Raw genomic sequence first — 22,985 nt, 5'->3', positions numbered from 1 at the left:
CTAGCTAGAGGCCAATTTTGAAGTCCAGAAGTCAGCTGTATATGTTAGTTTCTGACTTCTGTGAATGCTGCAGTAGTGGTCCTGTGTCAGTAGTATAGTAGCCTAGTCAGCAGTTCATTTTGATTGTATATATTAACTGCTGTTATTGTTTTATATGCATTTTGATAGGCTACGTGTTTAGTATATAATCCACGGCCCCAGGTGCCGGTGAGATGTTTGAAACACTAACTGATGTATATAGTACCGCGAGGCCAGTTCGTACAGGGTACGGTAACTAGAGCCCGCGAGGTTTTGATACAGTTAGTGTAAATGTATAATTATATGTACATTTGCTTTCGCTGTTTGATATTGTTTGTTTATATTATATTTGCGAAAAATTAATTGTGATTTTAGGCTTGCTACGGGTTCCGGAGCTACCACTCCCGTTCCCTAGCGCCGGTTGCGGCTCAATAGTTTTGGGTCGTGACAATGTTGGTATCAGAGCAGTTTGGTCCAGTTACCACTGCAAGGTTGTTTCAATGCTTGTTTGAGAGCAGTTTGGTCCAGTTACCACTGTTAGAGTTGTCTGATTGCTTGTTTGACTGGGAGTATTTGTCAGTAAGTATACCTAGGAACTACTGCAGCAAGAGTCAGACCGTGGTTGTCTGTAATTGTGTTATGTGTGCATTAGTAGTACGTGGAATTACACGCGCGAACCAGGACTATTAAGTTAGTAAGAGAATAGTATCTGTTTATACGGATGACGAACACAACTAAGTATTTATTGCTTATACTAGGAAATAGAAAGTGGTTATGAATGATTGAGATGGTAAAGTATTTATTACTTGCGCTGAGGTTATTAAGTGGATATTTGTTGCGAATTACGTGCGACTGGATTAAATGCTAATTGTTTACAGCATTTATAAGCTGATTTTGGAATTGCGTGTGAAATGGGCTCAGATGGTCGCTTATGTTCGAAATTGTTTCTTTTCAGCATGTCTGGGCAAAACGGAGCTCAGTCGCATGCTGATGAAGAACGGGAGGAAGCGCCTCCTATATTTCAAAACGGGTTTCATAATGAAGTGGGCGAACCATCTGGGGTCCATCAGAATGGATTCCACGCAGATCATGGAACATCGCCAGAAATATATCAAAATGGTTTTATGTCTGTGTCTGAAATAGGTAGTTCTTCCAGAAACAGAGTTAGAGAACATTCGCCGGAAATTGAATACAGCGAAGAAGAGGAAGAGGAACCGGAGGAAGATCCGGAAGAGGATCTTGAAGAAGATCCTGAGGAAGACCCTGAGGAGGATCCTGAGGAGGATCCAGAAGAAGAATTAGAAGAAGAAGCAGAAGAGGAAAATCCTCAGGAAGAAGAGTATGAAGAAGGAGAGTTAGATGAGCTAGATGTTGAGGAATACAGAGGTGATTATTTTTGGTCAAGTGTGCGGAGATACCGCAATTTGAGGGAAGATGCGGACATAGCTAACGGTCAGGCGCAAATAGCTTTAAATCAAGTTAGAAGGCAGATGCGTTCTTTTTCTAGAGGGATGTTGACTGTAGGAGCGTACTCTACTGATTTTCTGCGGATGGCAGAGGGAGTCCCTAATCTGAACGAAGACAATAGGACCATTAATCGTAGATATGTCAGGGGTTTAGGACCTCAGTTTGATGAGCTGTATGAGCACGTGAATGAACATTTCAGCACGCTTACTACAATGGCCCGTAGGATTGAAACAGAGCATGAATGGTCGGGTGATCCGGTACGACCTTATTACTTTAGACGTGAGTACCACCCAGATTACGTCAGTACGTCCTCCAGAACTACAACCAACCCTTATTTTGTGCAAAGAGGTGGACGAAACTCAGGTAGAACAGTTAGGGGCTGACACACAGGCGTAGTTATTAGGGAACCTAGCGTTCCACATCAGGCACCTCCAGGTATTAGTGATTTACGTGCTTTAAGTAATTGTGTTTATGTGTTTGCATTATTGTGTTTATATAATTGCTGCATTGCATAATAGAATAGAATATGCCTATAGGATAAAAACCTCAGAAAGTGAGAAACTATAGGAAGCGTTATAGTTGAACACGCGCCTAACAGAAGAACATATAAATATAACTTACAGAAACAATAATATACACTATATAATACATTTGCAGTGAACGTAATTCCTAGATTACGTTCAAGAAGTGTAAAGGAAAAAAGATAGATTATTATAGAGGAATTCATTGTGAAACATCGGTATCTGCGTCTGAATATGACGTAGAATAGAAAGTTGCAGAAGTGGATATGATGATTACAGCAATAGAAAATTTCTTAATTGAGTTATCGGAAATATGGAGAGAGAAGTGACGTGATAGACGAACAGTCTGTAAATGACAGAAAAATGACAGTAATACAAAAATATGACAGCAGTACAAAAGTTTAAAATATACCCAATAAGTATAAAGAAAGCCGTTAATAGTCGCAGAGCGTATAATCTAGAGTAAGACTTACGATTTTATGAAGATTTTGAAAGTTTTTATGATTTTTCAAGGTACAATTGTGCTCAGGCATCGCACGTGACATTGCATAACCATGATAGAAATGCATAAAAGAATGATTTTCAAAATTTTAGATCATGCATCATATCTTTGTAATGGAAAAAGAAACTGCGATTTTGAGCAACTCCTTGGTGATGAGAGATGTCATCACTCTGAGCAACAATTGTACTAACGATTTTAAATGATTTATGAAAAGTGATTTAGAAAGAGCTGCGCAGCCAAAAGAAGTTTTAAAGTCGTTTTGTTCAGTAAGTAAACTCAGATATAAAGCCCTGCGACGAAGAATAAAAAAAAAAATTCTTATTAAATAAGAATAAAAATTGTAAAAGAAACTCCAATAACAGAATAAAGCCATGTTAATAATTATTGCAACGAAGCTAGTGGAGCTAAAGAGGAATGTGAATAAGGACTTATCGCCGGAGAGCATATGCAGATAGGCTGCAATGCACTGGCAATACTTAAGGATACGATATTTATCCTTATAATAAAACGAATGATGAAATGACTTAGGCGAAAGAAACGTACAAGTACGCAAGGATGAAGAAGATAATCCAGTAAGATGTGAAGGTTCGAAGTTGGATAGATCAAAAGAGATAATGATGCTATATGACTGATATTAAGTAAAGTTACTAATATCAGCACTAAGAATTATAAGTTGCGTTAACAGAAAGGAGAAAGGTACACGTATAGACATACGTATCAGTAAATGTAAGAATGGTGGATGATATGAAGAAAAGTGTAAGGGTAAAATTCAAATACCCTCAAAATTTAGTAAGGTGATTAGAGAAGTGAAAGTTCTAGAAATACGTCATAAGGAATGTCAGAATAGAACAGCAGCAATAGAACTGCTATAAACGAAGGAAAGACGTAACAAATATAACAAGTAAAAGACAAGACAAGAGTCGATACTAGTACAAAGAGATAAAGTTATTTAAAGACAATTAGAATCAAGATATAAGTGCTAAGGAAGCATAAAGCGTATAGGACAACAGTGAATTGAAATTGTTCCCTGACTTTGGAAATTACAAAGTAGTACAATATAAATGTTAAGAACAATCGGAAAACCCTTCAAAAGAAGACTAGAGATAGAATAAGAATAAGCTAAGGAACGATTACAATCAGTATCAAGATTGTATTGTAAAAAGTGAAAATAAAAATTGTCAGTAAGAAAGAAGTTAAGCGAAAGCTGATTAACGAGAAAAGTTCTCGAAATAGTTAAATGCTAAAGAAGCATGTAAGATTCTTATGAGGACATCTTGAATAAGGAACTGTGACGTAAAGGAAGAACATCATTGAATGAAAAGTCAATAAGAGATTTAAGGTAAACTTCAAAGGAGCAATTAGGTGTAAGTGAAGGGGATAAGAATATGAGTAATATTAGTGAGCAAGGGAGACTATACAAGCCATACGATCAGAAGTAACGTGAATTACGTATCTAAGATAATGGTAAAGAACAAAGGATCACGACCAATAGAACGACGTGAAGTCTACGATAGCTTAAAGAAGCGAAAGAATAAGAAATGGAAAATAGTGAAGGATGTATCAAGTTTATCTATGTTAAGAGACAGTAACTGTGCTAGACAGGGTACAAGTTGAAAGAGATTAGTTAATCAGGAATGAGATGTCAGATAACGGTAGAAAGAAGTAAGAAATGACGATAATCAGTAAGGAAGAAGGATGATATCGTTAGATGATAGTAAAGATTAAAAGTCATAGATGGTGATTACGAAAGGAAAATACTCATAGGAGTATGAATAAAGTAAGTACGTTATTAAAGATGGAGTCAACACGTCGTGACTATTCATGTAAAAAGAAGACGAGTAGCAACCCTATGGCTACTGGGAATGAAATGATGGAACGAGAAAATGTTAGACAATGATTAGTAACAATCAGATAGCAATGACGCAAGGACTACGACATCAAGGATACGTCCAAGGTTATTCTATTTCAGGAAAGACAACAAATGAAACGAAAGTAGCAATGAGAAGATTCTCAACTATGCAACAACAAGAAGCTACTATGAACAAGATAGATAATCGATTAACAATAAGTACGAAGTCATAACTATAAGTGAGAGCTAAGATTTAAAGTAAAAGAAGAAACTACGTCTGACACGTAGTAATGAACGTCAAGGAAATTATAAGGATGATTTTAAGATCCCAACAAGTTTTATGAAAATTCGAGGACGAATTTTTATAAGGGGGGAAGAATGTAATACCCCAAAATAATTAATTAGCTAATTGGACCACGTGTCCAATTTTGAGTCGCCAGAGTGGCGACATCGGAAAGTTATCCGATAAAATTAAGATGAATAAGTTTTAGTAGGTCGGTTTTGGGAAATTAGTTATGTGGAAATCAAGGTTATATTTCAATTCTAAAGTTAGAATTGGAATTAAAAGGAAAAATGTCAAGGAAAGCCCAAAATGAAGTTCAGGGACCAAAGTGGTAATTTAGCCACTATGTCTTAAAAATGGAAATTTATAAGTTTGACGGGAAAGTGTTAATATCGAGCTTCGTATTATTTATCGGATATAAGTAATACGTGTAAGTCGTAATAAAAGAGTTTAATGATTTAGCTATGGACTAAATCGTACGAAACAAAAGTTTAAAGGATAGATTGTATTCATTAAAGAAAACAAGGACGAAAAATAGAATTTAGCCATGATATATAAGGATTTCTTTTGAAATGAAGAAATCAGAAAGAAAGAAGAAGAAGGCTCCAGAAAGTGAAAGAAATCGCCGATCGATTTCGTTTCTTCGCCGTTTCGCCGTTCGGCGTCCGTTTCGAGCGATTTTCGCGGCAAACTCTTCGGAATTGAAAGCTCTATCAATCCTAAGCTTCAAATTAAGGTAAATATCTCGAAATTTGGTGTTAAACTCGAAGAATAGGGGCTGTTTCGTATAGGAAGTTTCGTTCGAATCGTACGGTTAGGAATCGAGTTGTTTTTGACGTTTTTGAGTTGTAAAATAATAAGATAAGTGTTTAAATGAATTGGGTATGAAGTGGTATGAGTTTTGGGAGTTTTGGAGCCCCGGAAATGGCTCAGAGGCGCCGGAAAAGACGCTGCACACGTCGGTGCACGACGTGCTGCACTTCAGCACGTCGTGCAGGCGCACGACGTGCACCACAAGGGTGCACGACGTGCACCAAGGGGGTGCACGACGTGCACCATGAAGGGCACGACGTGCCCTTCACAAAAATTGAAGGGCACGACGTGCCAAGGTGACACGACGTGCCCTAACTCGACCAGAACCTCCGTGGGACTTCCGGGAGCGAAAATGAGCCTCCGATAGCTTGATTTGAGTGTGAAACTCAGTCAAATGTCCTGAAATGGAGGTAAAACATTATAGAAGTGAATGTTAATTAGTTAAGAAAAGTCATATAATTCTCGAGTACGAGGAATAGTACTCGATAAGTCGCAAGTACGACTAAGGATCATCGAGTTTAGAAGCAAACTAGAAATGGAATCTAATCAACTTAAACTTAGAACTTAAAAGTATTATACGTATAAGAATGCGAGAATCACGTCTAACTATTAACGATTTATCAGACGTGTCAGCAAGTAGTGGAGTCAGTAGAAGCGGACTAGCAAGGGCATATCATCTCATCGACCATATTTGTGATTGGATTGCGGTCACTGTGAGTTGTATTTTACTTTCGTGTATTATCAATTGATACTATTTTGGTATTACTATCTATATGCTGTTGATATGCATCGCACTATATATATTTGAATTATTGATATGTTATATGTTTTGAATAAGTTTTTACGTACAAGGACCTAGTATACGATCCAACGAAACTAGCTATCTATTGGGTGTCAATAGGCTGTGTGATCACCAGTAATGTGTCAGTCTAGCGTGTCTGACCATGAGGTACGATTTGATATGCATGGATGATATAATTATGAAAGTTAAAATATGAATTTGATACGAGAGTGAACTCGGTTAAAATAACCTGAGCCCCACGAGAGTGAACTCGGTTAGAGTAACCTGAGCCCCGTATCTAGTGCCACTTTGGGATTAAGAGATATGTCCAGACTGACGTGGTAGAGTGTGAGCATTCCCGGGTCGGACTATTGGAATCAGTATGATTTGAACAATAGAGAATTATGTTATGTTTCAGGATTTTAGTTTCGAAAGGATCGAGTACTTGTTCATATGTATTTTTATATTGATATTGATTTGAAATGCGATGCTATATTTTTATAATAATACCGTTAGTAAACTGTGAACTCACTCAGTATTTCCCCAAATACTGACCCCTCACCTTTGATGTCTTTCAGGTGCTTAGTTGGTGGACCTAGCTAGAGGCCAATTTTGAAGTCCAGAAGTCAGCTGTATATGTTAGTTTCTGACTTCTGTGAATGCTGCAGTAGTGGTCCTGTGTCAGTAGTATAGTAGCCTAGTCAGCAGTTCATTTTGATTGTATATATTAACTGCTGTTATTGTTTTATATGCATTTTGATAGGCTACGTGTTTAGTATATAATCCACGGCCCCAGGTGCCGGTGAGATGTTTGAAACACTAACTGATGTATATAGTACCGCGAGGCCAGTTCGTACAGGGTACGGTAACCAGAGCCCGCGAGGTTTTGATACAGTTAGTGTAAATGTATAATTATATGTACATTTGCTTTCGCTGTTTGATATTGTTTGTTTATATTATATTTGCGAAAAATTAATTGTGATTTTAGGCTTGCTACGGGTTCCGGAGCTACCACTCCCGTTCCCTAGCGCCGGTTGCGGCTCAATAGTTTTGGGTCGTGACAAATCCCTTTGCCACGAGACGTGCTTTGTAACGAGAAATCGAACCATCTTTGTTTCTTTTGATACGATACACCCACTTACATCCAATGACATTCATAGAAGGATCAAAAGGAACAAGAGACCAAGTACCATTGTGAACTAAGGCATCATATTCTTCTTGCATAGCAGTACACCATTTAGGAATTCTGCTAGCAGTTGTGAAACTTGAAGGTTCAAATTCAGTTGTAGCTTGCGAAGCATATTTTTTGTTGGGCTTCAATGAATTTGTTTGAGTTCGGGTCACTATGGAATGAGTTTTATATGTATCAGAAGAAGAAACGGTATTATGAGGTATGGAGTGTTGTGATGAATCAGCAATAATAGGAGAAGGGTTGATCGAATTGGTTGTGGGTGATGGATTGGAATGTGGTTGGTGAGGTAAATTTGAATGTAATGGGGATAATGAAGGAGTAAAATGAGGACTTTGATTTGTAATGGGATTTGAAGAATCAGGTGGAATAGTATTTACCAGATTTTTATTCAAACTTGAACATGATTCGTTGATATTTTCTAGTTGACCAGGTAGAAAAATAGTGGCAGGTGAGTTTGAGGTGGACTTTGATACTGGAACATCATCTTTTAAAAAAGGAAACACCTGTTCATCAAATAATACATGACGTGAGACAAATAACTTTTTAGAAGTTAAATTATAACAATGATAACCTTTGTGCATTTTACTGTACCCCATAAAAATACAGGCAGACGATTTAGGAGACAATTTATTGGGTGCATACGGTTTTAACCAAGGATAGCAAAGACATCCAAAAAAATTTAGTTCTAAATAATTAGGAGAAGAATTAAAAAGGCATGTGTGTTGGGTACCGTTGGTTGCCTAATATGCAGAATATACAATGAGCAATTATAGGGATACATTAACTTATTTGAATACAAAGAATATACTATTCAACTACTGCCTTATCAGAATCTAGCTGATTCAACTGCAGGAATACTCTCTTTCTTCTTAAAGACTCATTTGCATCCTACCGGTTTCACTCCTTTTTGTCGAGATACCAACTCCCATGTACAGTTTTTTTCTTAAGAAATAACATCTTCTCATTCATGGTAGTTAACCATTTGAATAACTCTCTACTCTGCACTGCCTCTTTATATGACTGCGGCTCATCGGGATTTCACCTATTTTCAAAGTATAAGTCAAAAGATTAATATCAACTGTATCAACATAATCCACATACCCCATCGGTGCATTTGCTGAACTCTATGTCTAGTTTTTCAAAGTCTTAGGAGCCCCAAATGTTTGTGCTTACTATGTGGACGATTTAGAATGATAGGAATAATATCGTGTTTGGAAATAAAAGGGTGCCTCCGTTTTTAATATTTAGAAACCTCTAGACATTGCTTTCTACTGCGCCAAAGCTGCCTCAAACGTCCAACATTGCTGCAATTCCTGCCGGTCTGGGTTGGCAGCCTCCTCCACTTCTCACAGTTAAGGTAAACATATATGCAGCGATGTCTATATAGAAGAAACATACGATTGTTGGTGCTGTATGTGGGGACAGTTTAGGCGAGGTCATTAAAAGCGGTGTGTGTATTTTGTAGAGTGTGATTGATGTCGAGCTACCTGAAGCATTTGCTGTCCAATTGATTTGAAGTTAGATGCAAATATTAGCAGCTCGCAATTGGTTTTGGGATTGGATTCAGTCGGGGTTATCCAAAGACTCCATAATCCGCATAATGCAATTCATATGTTCAACTCGTTATTGAGGATTGTTTTGCTAGTTCATTGAACTGTTTGGTTTGTTTTCAGCAGTGTTATAAGATTCTATAACCATGTTGTCGATGCCATTGTTAAATGGGGCATTGTTTTATCAGTAGATATTACTCATTTGACGTTAATTTTTTTTTCCGGTCAATAAACTCATTGTTAATTTCTTTTAATTAATAAAGAGCAAATTCTTTCTAAAAAAATAATAATTTATAATATATCAATTTCAGCTTCACCTTAGTCGTTGATATTTGATATAATTGCCAAAATATATAGATAATGAATTGATAATAATAATTTATTGTATTTATTTTGAACCAGTGTGTTAATTCAAATAATTAATATAATGTTCATGTTTTTCAACATTTCTAGCACATGCAATTCCAGTTTTAATTGATACTTATTTTAAAATAAATAATACTTATTGTATTTTATTTTGTAACAACATAAAAAACTTATACTTATTATCTTTTTTTGATTAATTAGTTAAAAATATAAAAAAAATGCTATATTTAAAAGTAAAAGATATATGTTTGTTTTAGTGCCAAAAATAGTATTATGTATTGGAAGAAATTTGATGTATGTATACCATTTTTTTTTTGTTTTAGGAAATGCATGTATACTATTTTAATGTGATATTACAGATATTCCAAATAGATTAAGAAAACCTTTTACAAAAATATGTAAAAGTATGGTCAAATTCGTTACGCGTTTACTTAATAGTTAATCGTATACTATTAATAATTTAATGTCTCTGTTATCTAATGAAACCAATTACAAAGAAACATCCTAAACACGCCAAAACCATACTATTTAAATCTCCATTTTTATTTTATCCATTTCATTTTTAATTCCAAACATAAATTCAAGTTTTATTTTCCGGTGAATTTAATTTCTCTTAGTCTTAATATCTACGATCGATCAAATTATGGCAGGCCAACCCAGCTATCCGGTGCCGGCGATGACAACATATTTGCCTTTAGAACGGCCGGTGGTGGTGATCGGACCACAATTCTTGGCTCAATATCCGGTGGATCTTAAAATTGCCACCAAGCTTTTCTCTCTCGGTGAGACTAGTTTTGGCGTCACCGACGTTAACGGAGCTGTTATTTTTAGGGTGAAGAGTAAGATGTTGAGTATTCGTGATCGGCGTCATTTGCTTGACACCGCCGGTAACAAAATCGCCACCTTCCAACAAAAGGTACTTTAATTAATGCTTTCAATTTTTCCAATCTCGTTTCGGATAACTTTTAATTTCAGTAATTTTATGTCAATGCTAAAAAATTAACAATAACTTTAGTTTAATTTTAGAGAGTATTTAATTAGCAATGGCAAAAAATTGATTCCTGGAAAATATATTTGTGAAATTTTGAACTATAAAATAAAGTTGCGATTTCAAACCGTATTCATATATGGTCTGTTTAAAAATTGAATTTGGAGCTATAGCTTTACCTTGTAGGATACGTTTCCGGCTCGAGCAGGTATTAGTCTAAAGTTGTTTAGAAGTACCGTGTTATAATTGGAATCCATCTAGAACATTTCATGTACATTGTACCAAAAATACTATCTAATTGACAAAAATTAGTGTTAATTTTTGAAATTGAACAAAAAAATTATAAAAATCAATGAAATTGCATATTGCAATTCAAGAATGTTGGTCTAATGCATATTTATTTTTCAGATTATGACTGCACATAGGAGATGGAAGGTTTTCAGAGGAGAAAGCACAAATGACCAAGATTTACTCTTCACTGTGAAAAAATCATCTATGCTCCAATTCAAGACTGAATTAGATGTGTGTTTAGCTTCTAACACATCAGAAAATGTTCCTGATTTCAAGATCAAAGGAAGCTGGTTCGAAAGATCTTGCACCATTTATCTTGGTCAATCCAATACCATAATTGCACAAGTAATTGAATATCTCATCTCTAATCTCCAATCCCATATTTTAGTTAATATTATTTGATAAATTAATATACTAATAATAAGTTTGATTTGTGGAATATTTAATGCAGATGCATAGGAAACACAATATTTCAACTATAATGTTTGATGCGGATAATTTTGGTGTGACTGTGTACCCAAATGTTGATTATGCTTTTGTTGTGGCTCTGGTGGTGATTCTTGATGAGATCAATGCAGATCGTTCAGGCCAAGATTAGAGTTGTATATTTGTTTATATTTTTGTTTTTTGTTGGTTTCTTTGTGGAATATATGTGTTATTTTAGACTAAGGAATGTGATTCTGTTTGTGTTTCTTTTCCTATCTTCTAACCCATTTGTATGAGTGTTTATTGGTATCTTTTTAGTTTATTTTGATCCATGATTTTATATTTTTTAAAGTTTAAGTTGCAGTGCAATGAAGTTTTAGTCAATATCAAAAAACCGATAGCAAAATAAACTAAAAAGATACCAACAAACGGGTTTTTTCCCAAAAAATTGCCACAATAAAAAGTTATTCCCAAATAGTTCCTGGGGCATGAATCCGCAAGTCATACTTGCGGATTCATGCATGAATCCCCCTTAATTAAGATTAAGGGGGACCTAAACTGATTTCCAAGGTATCCGCAAGTATGACTTGCGGATACCTTTGTCCATATGGGTGGTAAGGGTGTGCTGAAAATGCACACCCAAAACCACTCTTTTCTATATTTTTTTTAAATTATAAATTTTAAAAATAAAAATTTTTATCCCTTATTTAATTTTAAGATAAAATATTAATTTTTAGAGTGTTTTCGGTTTAAATTTTGTAATTTACAAATATCGGAGAAAGCGTCGAAATTTTAGAAGTGGACAACGTACTATTACTTGAGGCTACAATAGGTTAGTGAATGTTTTATTTACTTTAGTTTTAAATATAATTTGTTAGTTAGATGATAAAAATTACTCCCTCCGTCCCAATAGAGTTGTCCACTTTGCCTTTATCACACAGTTTAAAAAAAAACAATTATTGTTTATAGTTTTTGTAAAAAAAATTTACTTTTCTTATCATACCCCTATTTAATATACGGTACATTTGCAATTTACTTTTATTAGTAGCTTTTAAATAGGGGTAATATAAGAGAATAGAGTGTAAAAATTAATTACTTTTTGAAAGTGGACAAGAGTTTTGGGACAAAAAAAATTCTCAAAGTGGACAACTCTATTTGGACGGAGGGAGTATTTTAAATTAAAAAACTGGGTTCCAAAAGTTATTCCCAAAAGATTCGGGTCCTTATATGATAACCCTGCTGAGTCCGTCGGTGACGCGAGCTATCACTCACATGTTTAGTATTTGTCCATAAATTATGGTAGCAATTTCAAATACAAAGTATTTTTTAACGGCATTTTACTAACAATAAATAATTATAACAATTATTTCTAACATTTTACTAAAAATATATAATTAACTTAACTTTTAACAATTATAATTCTCTAATATTTTTTAAAAGTTAAATAAAATAGAAAAAATCTTCTAAAATTCCTAACATTTTATTATAAATTATAACACTTTTTTATATTATACTTGGTTCTAGCATTTTATTAACAATTTTCATTTAATATCAATTTTAACAATTATAATACCTACCCGAAAACACCCTAAAAATTAATATTTTATCTTAAAATTAAATAAGGGATAAAAAAATTTATTTTTTAAATTTATAATTTAAAAAAAATATAGAAAAGAGTGGGTTTGGGTGTGCATTTTCAGCACACCCTTACCACCCATATGGACAAAGGTATCCGCAAGTCATACTTGCGGATACCTTGGAAATCAGTTTAGGTCCCCCTTAATTAAGATTAAGGGGGATTCATGCATGAATCCGCAAGTATGACTTGCGGATTCATGCCCCAGGAACTATTTGGGAATAACTTTTTATTGTGGCAATTTTTTGGGAAAAAACCCACCAACAAACCCATAACAAAATTAAGTACAAAACTCATGCAAAATTAAGTACAAAACTCATGAAGTTGTAGGGCTATGATTGTTGGTTATAATTTCCTATCTTATTCCATTCCCGTTGAAGCTTGATGGGAAATATAGTACAAAACTCACTGTACTCAGGGTGGTTCATTCTGTTTAAATCAAACCGAACTGAAATTTTGCTTTTCTAAAACCTAACCAACATGTAACAGATTTTTTTATATTAAAAACTAAATTGATTGAACTATCAAATCAAATCTAATCAAAATTATCAATTCCGTTTGATTTCTAAATTAGTTTTTGCTAACCGCAGTTAGCTCAATTAGCAAAATAGACTGAGCGCAAACTAGAAACAAAGGATAAGTCACTAGCTCGCATCTTCATCTCCATCTTTATTATAGACTTGTATGATATTTTGACATTAATTATAAAAGTAATCCAATTAAATAACTATAATAGTATATGAATTCAAATATGTGTTTGCCAATCAATTATTTTAGGCCAAATGTTGTAAAAAGGCCAAACCTTTTATAAAAGTTTCACAAAAGTCCTGACCTTTCAATTTTGTCGATTTTGGCCAAAAACAAATTATTTGGTTTCAATTTTGGCCAACTCTCAATTTGATTTCAATTTGCCTATGTGACGCTTATGTGGCATGCCAAATATTGAAAGGTCAAAACTTTTGTGAAACCAAATAATCCATTTTAGCCAAATCGACAAAATTGAAAGGTCAGGACTTTTGTGAAACCAAATAATCAGTTTTTGGTCAAAATCGACAAAATTGAAAGGTCAGGACGTTTGTGAAACTTTGATGAAAGGTTTGACCTTTTTACAACATTTGGCCATTATTTTATCATATGTTGAAGTAGAGTCTCTCATGGTACATATTATAGAATTAGTGCCTAAAATTTATTTTATAGTTTTTAACCATTCAAAAATACTCTATTTTTTCACTTTTTTATTTATGAACTTACCTTGTAAAATATACAATTTTAGTCCATGTCTCAATTTTTATTTTTAGTTATATCCTATTTTTAAAGGTTAATAGCATATAAAAAATTAGAAATACCTTTCATATTGTTGTACGTTTGAATTTTTAATAATAAAAATGTAAATTGAAACAATATAAACCATATATTTGATTTTTTTTGGTAATCCAATTTGAAAACTGGATTGCTAAACACCGCCCCTTTTTACTTAGCACCGCACAACCACATTACATTTTTGCCCTTTTCATTTTTTTAATAGAAAACCAACTCATAAACAAAAAACATAAATCCTCTCAACTCATTCAACTCTATTCAAATTCATATTTTACGAAAATGTCGGATTCCGAACGAGATGAAAATCGCCATAATCTTCTAAATGAACGTGCAAAATATAAATACTTACGTTTAACAAATCGTAATAATATGTAATACAAAGTCGTAATAATATGCAATAAAAAATCACTGTAATTATTAAAAAAATCATTTTAACGTTTTTTTTTTAAAAAAAAAAATTAGTTTCCAGCCGCGACGTTTCGGTCGCGGCCGGAAAAGGGGGACGCCGGCGTCCTCTCTAGAAGAGTGGACGCCGGCGTTCGGCGTCCCCTCTCTTTCAGCGTCCCCTCCTCTAGAGGGGACGTTGGTTTTCACGTCCTCTCCTCCGGAGAGGACGCCGAATTCCGGCGTCCCCTCCTCTGGAGAGAACGTGAAACGCAATCGTTCCCCTTTAAAAAATTTAAATAAAAATTTAAAAAAACTATTTTTTACCTCGGAAAAGCCGGAAAAACTTGTTTCCGAACGTCGATATTCGTTTCCCAACGAATTATACTCGTTATCCGTCATTTTACTCGACTTTTTACGTAGTTGTTCGAGTGTGTTCGAATGAGTTTAGAGAATTTTTTTTTTGAAATTTTGCTAGAGGGGCAGAAATGTCTTTCGCCTGTGCGGTGCTAAGTAAAAGCGGGCGGCGAATAGCAACACCCGAAATAGCAACAATTAAAATTGAAGATTGAAAGCCGGCTATTATTAAAATAATAAAAGATGAAATTATAAATAAATATAATAAAAATTAGAATATTTTTAGATAATGAAACCTATTTTATATGATCCGAAGAACTTGTGGATCATGTTACCATTCCCCAAAAATATTAAGTACAAGAAATCAAGAATCATGTCCCCCCATTCTCTCTGTCCTTAACAATTTTGTATGGACATGTATGTTATATATATGTATGTTAACAAGATTTCGGCCACATGCAATCATTGTTAGTTTGATACTATGAATTTATATATCCTCAAAAAATAATTGAGTAGGAAAAGCAATGGAAGAAGGAGGTCAATATTGGGTGTAAATGGATAATGATTGTATTTCCATTATATCATTTGCTTTTTGGCTATGATTATAGCCAAGTGTTTGACATGTTTTGGGCTATTTTATTTCCAAATCCCACAGAGACTATATATAGGCTAAATATAAATTTATGCCCCTAAACTTTAAACATTTGTCACTTTCATACCATAACCTTTTTAGTACTTTTTCCAGTCCATAATATTTGTCGCATTTGAGAATTGTTTTTGGTCCATAATATTTGTCAATTTAGAGTTTTAAAAAAAACATTTATTGCTCTTTTTTCAATTTATTCCTAACAATAAATAACTTTCTAATGTTAAAAAATTAGTCAAATATAAAAATATTAGTAATTATTATAGACAACTTAATAAAAATATATACAAATTAATACATGTTTTTGAGTTTTTTTAGTTTAAGTGAAATGGTCAAATTTGACAAATATTATGCGACAAATATTTCACTATTGGATAAAAAGTTATCTAACCTCCCAAATTTCAAATAAAAAATTAAATTAGTAATTTTTTTATCTTCTTGACAAATTATTTTAAATATTCTGCTCTTTTTTATATATATTTGATTCAATTTGTAGAATTTTTGTCATATTTATCATCTCTAATTATATACACATTCAAATTTCTGTAATGATTTAGGTTTTTAAATTGAAAATGTCATAAAAATATTAATTTATCCAAAAGCTTTTTTAAAAAACTCCACTAATAATATTATTCTCTATCGCATTTATTGTGCTTGAAACATGAAACACATACCAATTTTATTTTGTGCATTTAATCAACAAATTGAGATTGCCAGGATGGAATATTAAACCTTTCGATTATAGGGTTTGGTTTGGATCACTAGGGTTCAACCTTATAGATGGTATGGTATTCAACTCCATCCATCAATCTAATGTGTTTTCTCCTTTGGGCAATGTACAAGGCAAGGAACTCTTTTATCTTCAAAAAGAGAAGGATGTACAGTAGAGCAAACAATTCTACTGGACCAATTTTATTTGGTGTTCAAACTTCTCTTCTATTTGATATATATTTTTATTAAATTTAGTTTTAAAATTTAATTGATTTTGTCAATTTTGTGCGGAGCTGAACCGAATCAATTAATTGGACATATCTAACTATTACTATTATTATTATTATTATTATTATTATTATTATTATTATTTTGTCATTAAAAAAATTGAACCCATAATTTTAACAAATTCTTTTCGATATAAATATCATTTGAATTGTAACTTATTGATTGTACTTATCTAATTATGCAATTTTAACAAAAAATATTGGTATAAATATTATTCGGGCAATTCTGAGCAGAGCTGAACTGAATCAATTGATCGTACATACCTAATTATTATCATTTTATCATTAAAGAAAAATTGAATCCATTATTTTAATAAATTGTTTTCAATATAAATATCATTTAAATTATAGTTTATTAATTATAGCTGCCTAATTATGTTCATCCTAATATTACATACGTAGTTGGACCAATGAGTTATAACTCAAATGGTATAAGCGTTTAGCAGCAAGCTGTTAGATTATGATTTTTAAATCCTCCCACAAACGTTCATCCTTTATAATTACAAAAGAAATACATAATTGGAATCATCATTATTAATGCATTGAGTAATCAACTATTAATAGAACATCAAGAAATCCTAGATAAGTTAGGATAATCTTCGATGCATTATTATATTACACAATTATGTCATCTTAATTATTCCACTATTTAAGTAATTATAGATGGATTATTATAATCTGAATTAAAAATTTGTAGGTACTAAGATAATATAGTCTTTCTCATCAATGGTGTATTTTTATAATGATAATTCTACTCTCTTTTTTATCATTGGAAAAGAAAGAGTTAGTGGAAGAAAATGAAATTACGATCTAACAGATTGCTGCTTATCATCTCTGTTGCATATTTTTAATTTAAATAAAAGTAATTTTTTAATTAGACATATTTTAAATTGATAAGTTTATTATAAAAATTAAAATTTAATAACTTAATTATATTTTAAAATAGTTAATAATTTAAAATAAAAATCTATAATAAAAATCAAATAAGTAGAGTATATAAAATAAAAACTCATAAAAATGCTTAGTGACATAGTCGTCTTTTTGACGGTAGTTGACTTGCAAAATAGAGTAGATGGCTGATCGAATGATGGTTGTCCAATTAGTTCTCTAATGTTTATGTCAGTAATGAGATTAAAGGAGAATAATTGTATTCAATGTAGTTGTGTGTATAAGCATATCTCCAGTCCTTTATATAGTGAGTATGAAGAATACCTTTTAGAATTGGAATAGGAACATGATGTCTATCAATCGTATGAATTTAAATAGAAAAAGAAATTATATTTAGTAGTAATCCTATTTATGAATGTTTTCTTAAATTTAATTAGACTTCAAAATATAATTCCAAGTAGTAAAGTAATCCGCGAGATCTGAAATTTTTAGAACTTTTATGGTATTTGAATTCTCACGTAATCAAGATCTACTGGCAAGATGCGTCGGATCTGAATACTGAAATTTACCGAATTATCTAAAATTCGGTTGTTATGGAAATTTGGGCGAATTCTTTCGAATTGTCTTTAACAAGCGAGTCCTTCGTTCCTCGATTACAGCTTGCTTGAGCGAATCCTAGGATTCGTTCTGACGAGTGGATCCTACATAGCTCGGTTCATTATATTATTTTGGAATTTTATTTTCATCACTTAATATTTTTAAAGATCATAACTTTTATAAAAAATATATAATAATTTAAATAATTTATTTATATAATTTAAATAATTTATTTATATAAATTAAAAATTTATTAAAATGCATCATTGATCCTTTCAATTATTTAGATGTAGAAACATTTCTACAAACAATAAACTTTTATAAAATATTTATTTTGTTAGAAAAATAGAAAATTTATTTATTAATTTTAGCATATAAATAACATGTGTTCACCATATATTAAAATATTTTAATAATTAACGTGTTTTTTATTATTTAATTAAAAAGCAAATTACTCTAAAACCCCTCACGTTTGTCATAAATATAAGTACTCTCTATTTGAAAATCAAACGATTTGACCTCAGTTTTAATTTTTTAAACTATAAGGCTCTTCTGTTAGTTTCGTTAATAATTTGATATTTACTTTTAAATAAATTGGTACCTCATTTTTAAACGATATGCAAACAATTTGGTACCTCACGTTTCATTACGTTAACGACTTGATACCTATATTTAACAGAAGGGCCTTATAGTTTATAAAATCAAAACTGAGGTTTCAAATTGTTTGATTTTCAAACAAGGGGTATCAAATTGTGAATTATGACAAACGTGGGGGTTTTAGAGTAATTTGCTCATAATTAAATAGAGTTACAAATTTAAAAATCAAATAATTCGAATTGAATGAAAACAAAAAATTAATTTTAATTTTCTTTAGTTATGGTTCGATCTAAAAATTTGACCAGATATGAATTAGCACACAACTAATAAGAATAATCAATGATTGAGATTATATTATTTTTATATTATAGTGAACATAAAATTATTCTAATTCATCTATAATTACTCAATACAATAATAAATAACTTGCTCAATGTACTAATTGTCGATAACTAGAATGAATATAAGCATTTTATATTTTCATATGTAAGAATGATTATAAAAAGTATTATTGTCTCTCAAGCTATATACCCCATGTATACTTATATAATTATATCATAAATATATTATAGGTATATAAAATTTTCATATTCAATATTAAATTACACAAACATGCTAAAAGTCATACCAAAGGTCCTATTTTGGATAAATAATGGTCAAGAATGACGATCATCATGACATTAGAAATTAGACCCACTTGCATAATCCAATAAAAACTATGAATCCTATGCTATTGCCTAATTATGGGTACTTATCAAATCAATGGAATCTTTATAATTACTAGTGTCGATATACGTGTTACACACGTGACTCGTAGTATGACTCGTCAAATATTTATTAATATATTAATTTAAGTTAATAATATTTATTTATAATTTATAATAAGTTTAATTATATCAATATATTTTATATATAGTTAACATCAAATTATTTAGAATTTTTTCTAATTAGAAATTAATTTTATTAGTTGGATTAAGATGATTAATATAATTAATCAATTAATTATATTAGTGATAGTAAGTGTATCTTAGGAATGGATTTTATAATTAATATAATTAAATTAACAACTGTCTTATTCTTTTAAGTGTTTTTTTTGTAAATCATTTTTTATATTAACTAATTTTATAGTTATAATTATATGTAAAAAGAATTCTAATTTATAAACAAATAGATATATTAAATGGATAAATAAGTAGCTAATTATGCAAACACAAAGAAAAGTTATCCTTACTTATAGCTATAACTAATGCAGTAAACAATTAAAATAATTGTAGAGCAAATTACTATGAAACCCCTCATATTTGACATAATCACTTTAGTCCCTCTTATTTAAAAACTAAACTATATGACCCCACTTTTACTTCTGTCAACATTTTATTCCCTCAATCAATTTTTAGTGTTATCAACGAAGTCAAAGGACTTATGGGTAAATTAATTATCAAAACTAAGGGACGGAATTGTAGACAAAAACAAAAGTGAGGAATGAAATAGTTGAGAAAAACAAAAGTGGGGGACCATACAGTTTTGTTGACTTCATTGACTAACATCCAAAATGGACGGAAGGATTAAATCGTTGACAAAAACAAAAGTAAAGGGCTATATAGTTCAATTTTTAAATAAGAGGGATTAAACTGTGAATTATGTCAAATCTGAGGGTGTAATAATAATTTGCTCATAATTGTATTAATAATAGTTTGTAGCAAATAATAATTTTCAAAGTTAATTTTGTTAAGTTTTAATATTTGATCGATTATATATAGTTTCCTAATCTATGTTAAATTTGTATTTCCATTATTACTACATCAAATACAGTAGTTTTCTAGTAAGTAGATTTCCTGCATTGCATGATTCTTTGGGCTATTGGCAACAACGTAGGTGTGGAATAATCTTCATCGTTTTCTTAGAGTTTATGTAGCAGCTGTCTTGCATTACCTTTAATTTTATCAAAATAAGAATCAGGCTACAATTACTCTTCTGAATATTGTTTCAATTAGCCGGTAGAAACCAAATAGGGGATTTCTAAATAGTTATGTTTAGAACATTGATTAAGAATTAATTCTATTTCAATTAGGACTCTCTAATTATAAGATATCTTTAGTAATAAATTAAATAAATAATTAATGAATGACCAGAAAACCTTTATTTAGTAATAAATTAGAAAGGATTATTCGGTAAATTTGTCTGTCCCCCCCCCCCATCCGTGCTTTTATATATAGTATAGATAAGGTGGGAGTATATTTCAACTAATCTAATATAGAATAAATAAGATGGTAGAGTAAAAACTATATGTATTATCATTTATAAATCGTCTATAAATTTTACAGTTAAATTATTGAATTATTTAATTAAAGTTTTTTTTAATATAATAATGGATAAAGAGAGTTACAATGAGACTGTATAATCAAGGGACTAATTCAAAATTACTTTTTTTTTGAAAAGTAATTATAAGATTGTCTCATGTTTGCTTATTAAACTCGGTATCGCATTTTAAAAATAATTTTTTTTAATTAGAGCTTCATTCACATAAATACAGCTACCGCCTCTCATTCTTCCTAAATCTCTCTCTTTCTCGTTTCATCTTTTCCTCTCAAATCACTCTCTTCCGGTGGTGTTATGTTTAAAAAAAATGTATCATCATATTAATCGTATTTCTTCCGGTGGTGAATCACAAGTCTGTTCTTTTTACTCCGTCGTTTTTTGTGATTGTTTAAATTTTTTATACGCAAATTATTTCAAATCTCATGTTAATATGCTTAATTGGGTTCATATAAATTTATCATTAAGAGGGAAAAAAATATTATCTTATATTTCAATTTATTTTGATGCTACAAATTTTGTGCACAATGAATTGATTTATAGTTATTTTAAGAAAAATGTACCGTAGATACACCAAAAATAAAAATCCATAAAAATATACCATAAAAACATTATAAAAATACACCATAAAAACATTATAAAAAACCACACCACCAAAAATTAAAAAAAACGAGAAAAGAAAGACATTAAACGTAGAAAGTAAAAGAAAAATTGTAATTAAAAAATTAAAAATGGTCATTCTGATAAGTAAAAAAAATATGAAATATAAAGGTGTTAAAAAACGGGATACCTGTAATTAAGTTGCAAAATAAGTATCTTTGAAGATTTCCTCTATAATCAAAATGATTATAAGTATTAAAAAAAAAAAAAAACTAATGCAATACACACTGATAACCGAGATTACTATTAGAGATGTTCTTCCAATCCAAATCAGTCTGGACGGTGTTTGTCCCACAAAAAATGATCTCTATTGTAATGGCTGATGAATCGGCTCTTTAATTAATGATTTATTAATAATAAATTATATAAATAATATACATCAATTATTTTATATTTTGAACAAAAAATTATATAATTGGAGGTTAGAACTGAAAATGATATGTTTTAAAAAATGTTTAATATTTCAATTGCAACAGAAGATAATATGTTCCTTTATAAATGATTAATGTTTTACTTTTTCAAAATTACAAGTTCAATTATAAAGTTCGTTAGATTTTTAATTTATCTTTTTTACTTCACTGATTAAAGTTAAATTCCAATAAAATTATAAATATTTTAATTTTTAATTTTTTTAATTGACTGATGTGTTCCTGTCATATGTTGATCCACTATATAAAAACGATTATAATCAACACGAATACGACTCATTTAACTTACCGTATCAAAATTTCAAACCTTAACAGATTTAAAATGAATGACACGACACCACATGGTTAACATGTTAAAACAAATTATTGACACTATTAGCACAACTAATACGACTAACACGACTCACTAACCTTTAAAAATATTTAAAATATATAAAATATAATTTTAAATCTCACATTTGTCAATTCATGTTCAAGTTACAAAATTTTTATATCATTATTTTATTATAATTTTTGATATGATTAAACATAATTTATTTTAATCATTCTATTCTATATTTTATAAAATTATCAACCTTTTTATTTAATTAATTTTTTGAACAAAATCTTTCTATTTTTATATTATTCTAGATAAGACGGATTCACAAGTCAACTCGCGACACTATCAATTTATTTTGTATCACAAATAAGCTGACACGTTTTTAATATAAATTTACCAAAATTCAATTTAAATTTGCCAGTTTTATACATTTAGCGAATTAAATTATTGTATCATGATCTATTTTGACAGCGGTAACCACCAATTTTTAATTTTTTCCAAAATCTAATCAACCACCAAATTTTAATTAAATGGATATCAACCTAATTAGTCCGATCCCATTTATAGAAACACGCTTTAAATTCAACCCATATCTACTAGTACTTCATGATTCCCTTCAATTAATCAAAACAAAAAAATAGAATTATTCCCCGTTTAAAAAAAACAAAAAAATAACACAAAAAGTTTTTTTTTATTTCCAAAAAGAGGTTGTAAGAAAAGTAACGAAACAAAGAAAAGTATTGAACTTCTAGTCAACACTTGCCATCTGTACTCGCTACCACTCACATACAT

General features: G+C 31.0%; 1 protein-coding gene across 1 annotated transcript; it reads left to right on the top strand.

Moving 5' to 3' along the window:
- Positions 1–9,832: 9,832 nt before the first annotated feature.
- LOC126683329 (protein LURP-one-related 15-like) lies at positions 9,833–11,369 on the top strand. Its single transcript, XM_050379226.2, has 3 exons — positions 9,833–10,258; positions 10,739–10,966; positions 11,073–11,369. Exons 1-3 carry the CDS (start codon positions 9,986–9,988, stop codon positions 11,217–11,219), a joined length of 648 nt encoding a protein of 215 aa, XP_050235183.1. The 5' UTR covers positions 9,833–9,985; the 3' UTR covers positions 11,220–11,369.
- The last annotated feature ends 11,616 nt before the right edge of the window (positions 11,370–22,985 follow it).

The sequence above is a fragment of the Mercurialis annua genome, linkage group LG1-X (genome assembly GCF_937616625.2).
Source record: "Mercurialis annua linkage group LG1-X, ddMerAnnu1.2, whole genome shotgun sequence".
NCBI lineage: Eukaryota > Viridiplantae > Streptophyta > Magnoliopsida > Malpighiales > Euphorbiaceae > Mercurialis > Mercurialis annua.
Note: the sequence above shows the minus strand (reverse complement) of the source record. Positions and strands in the feature narration are given on the sequence as shown.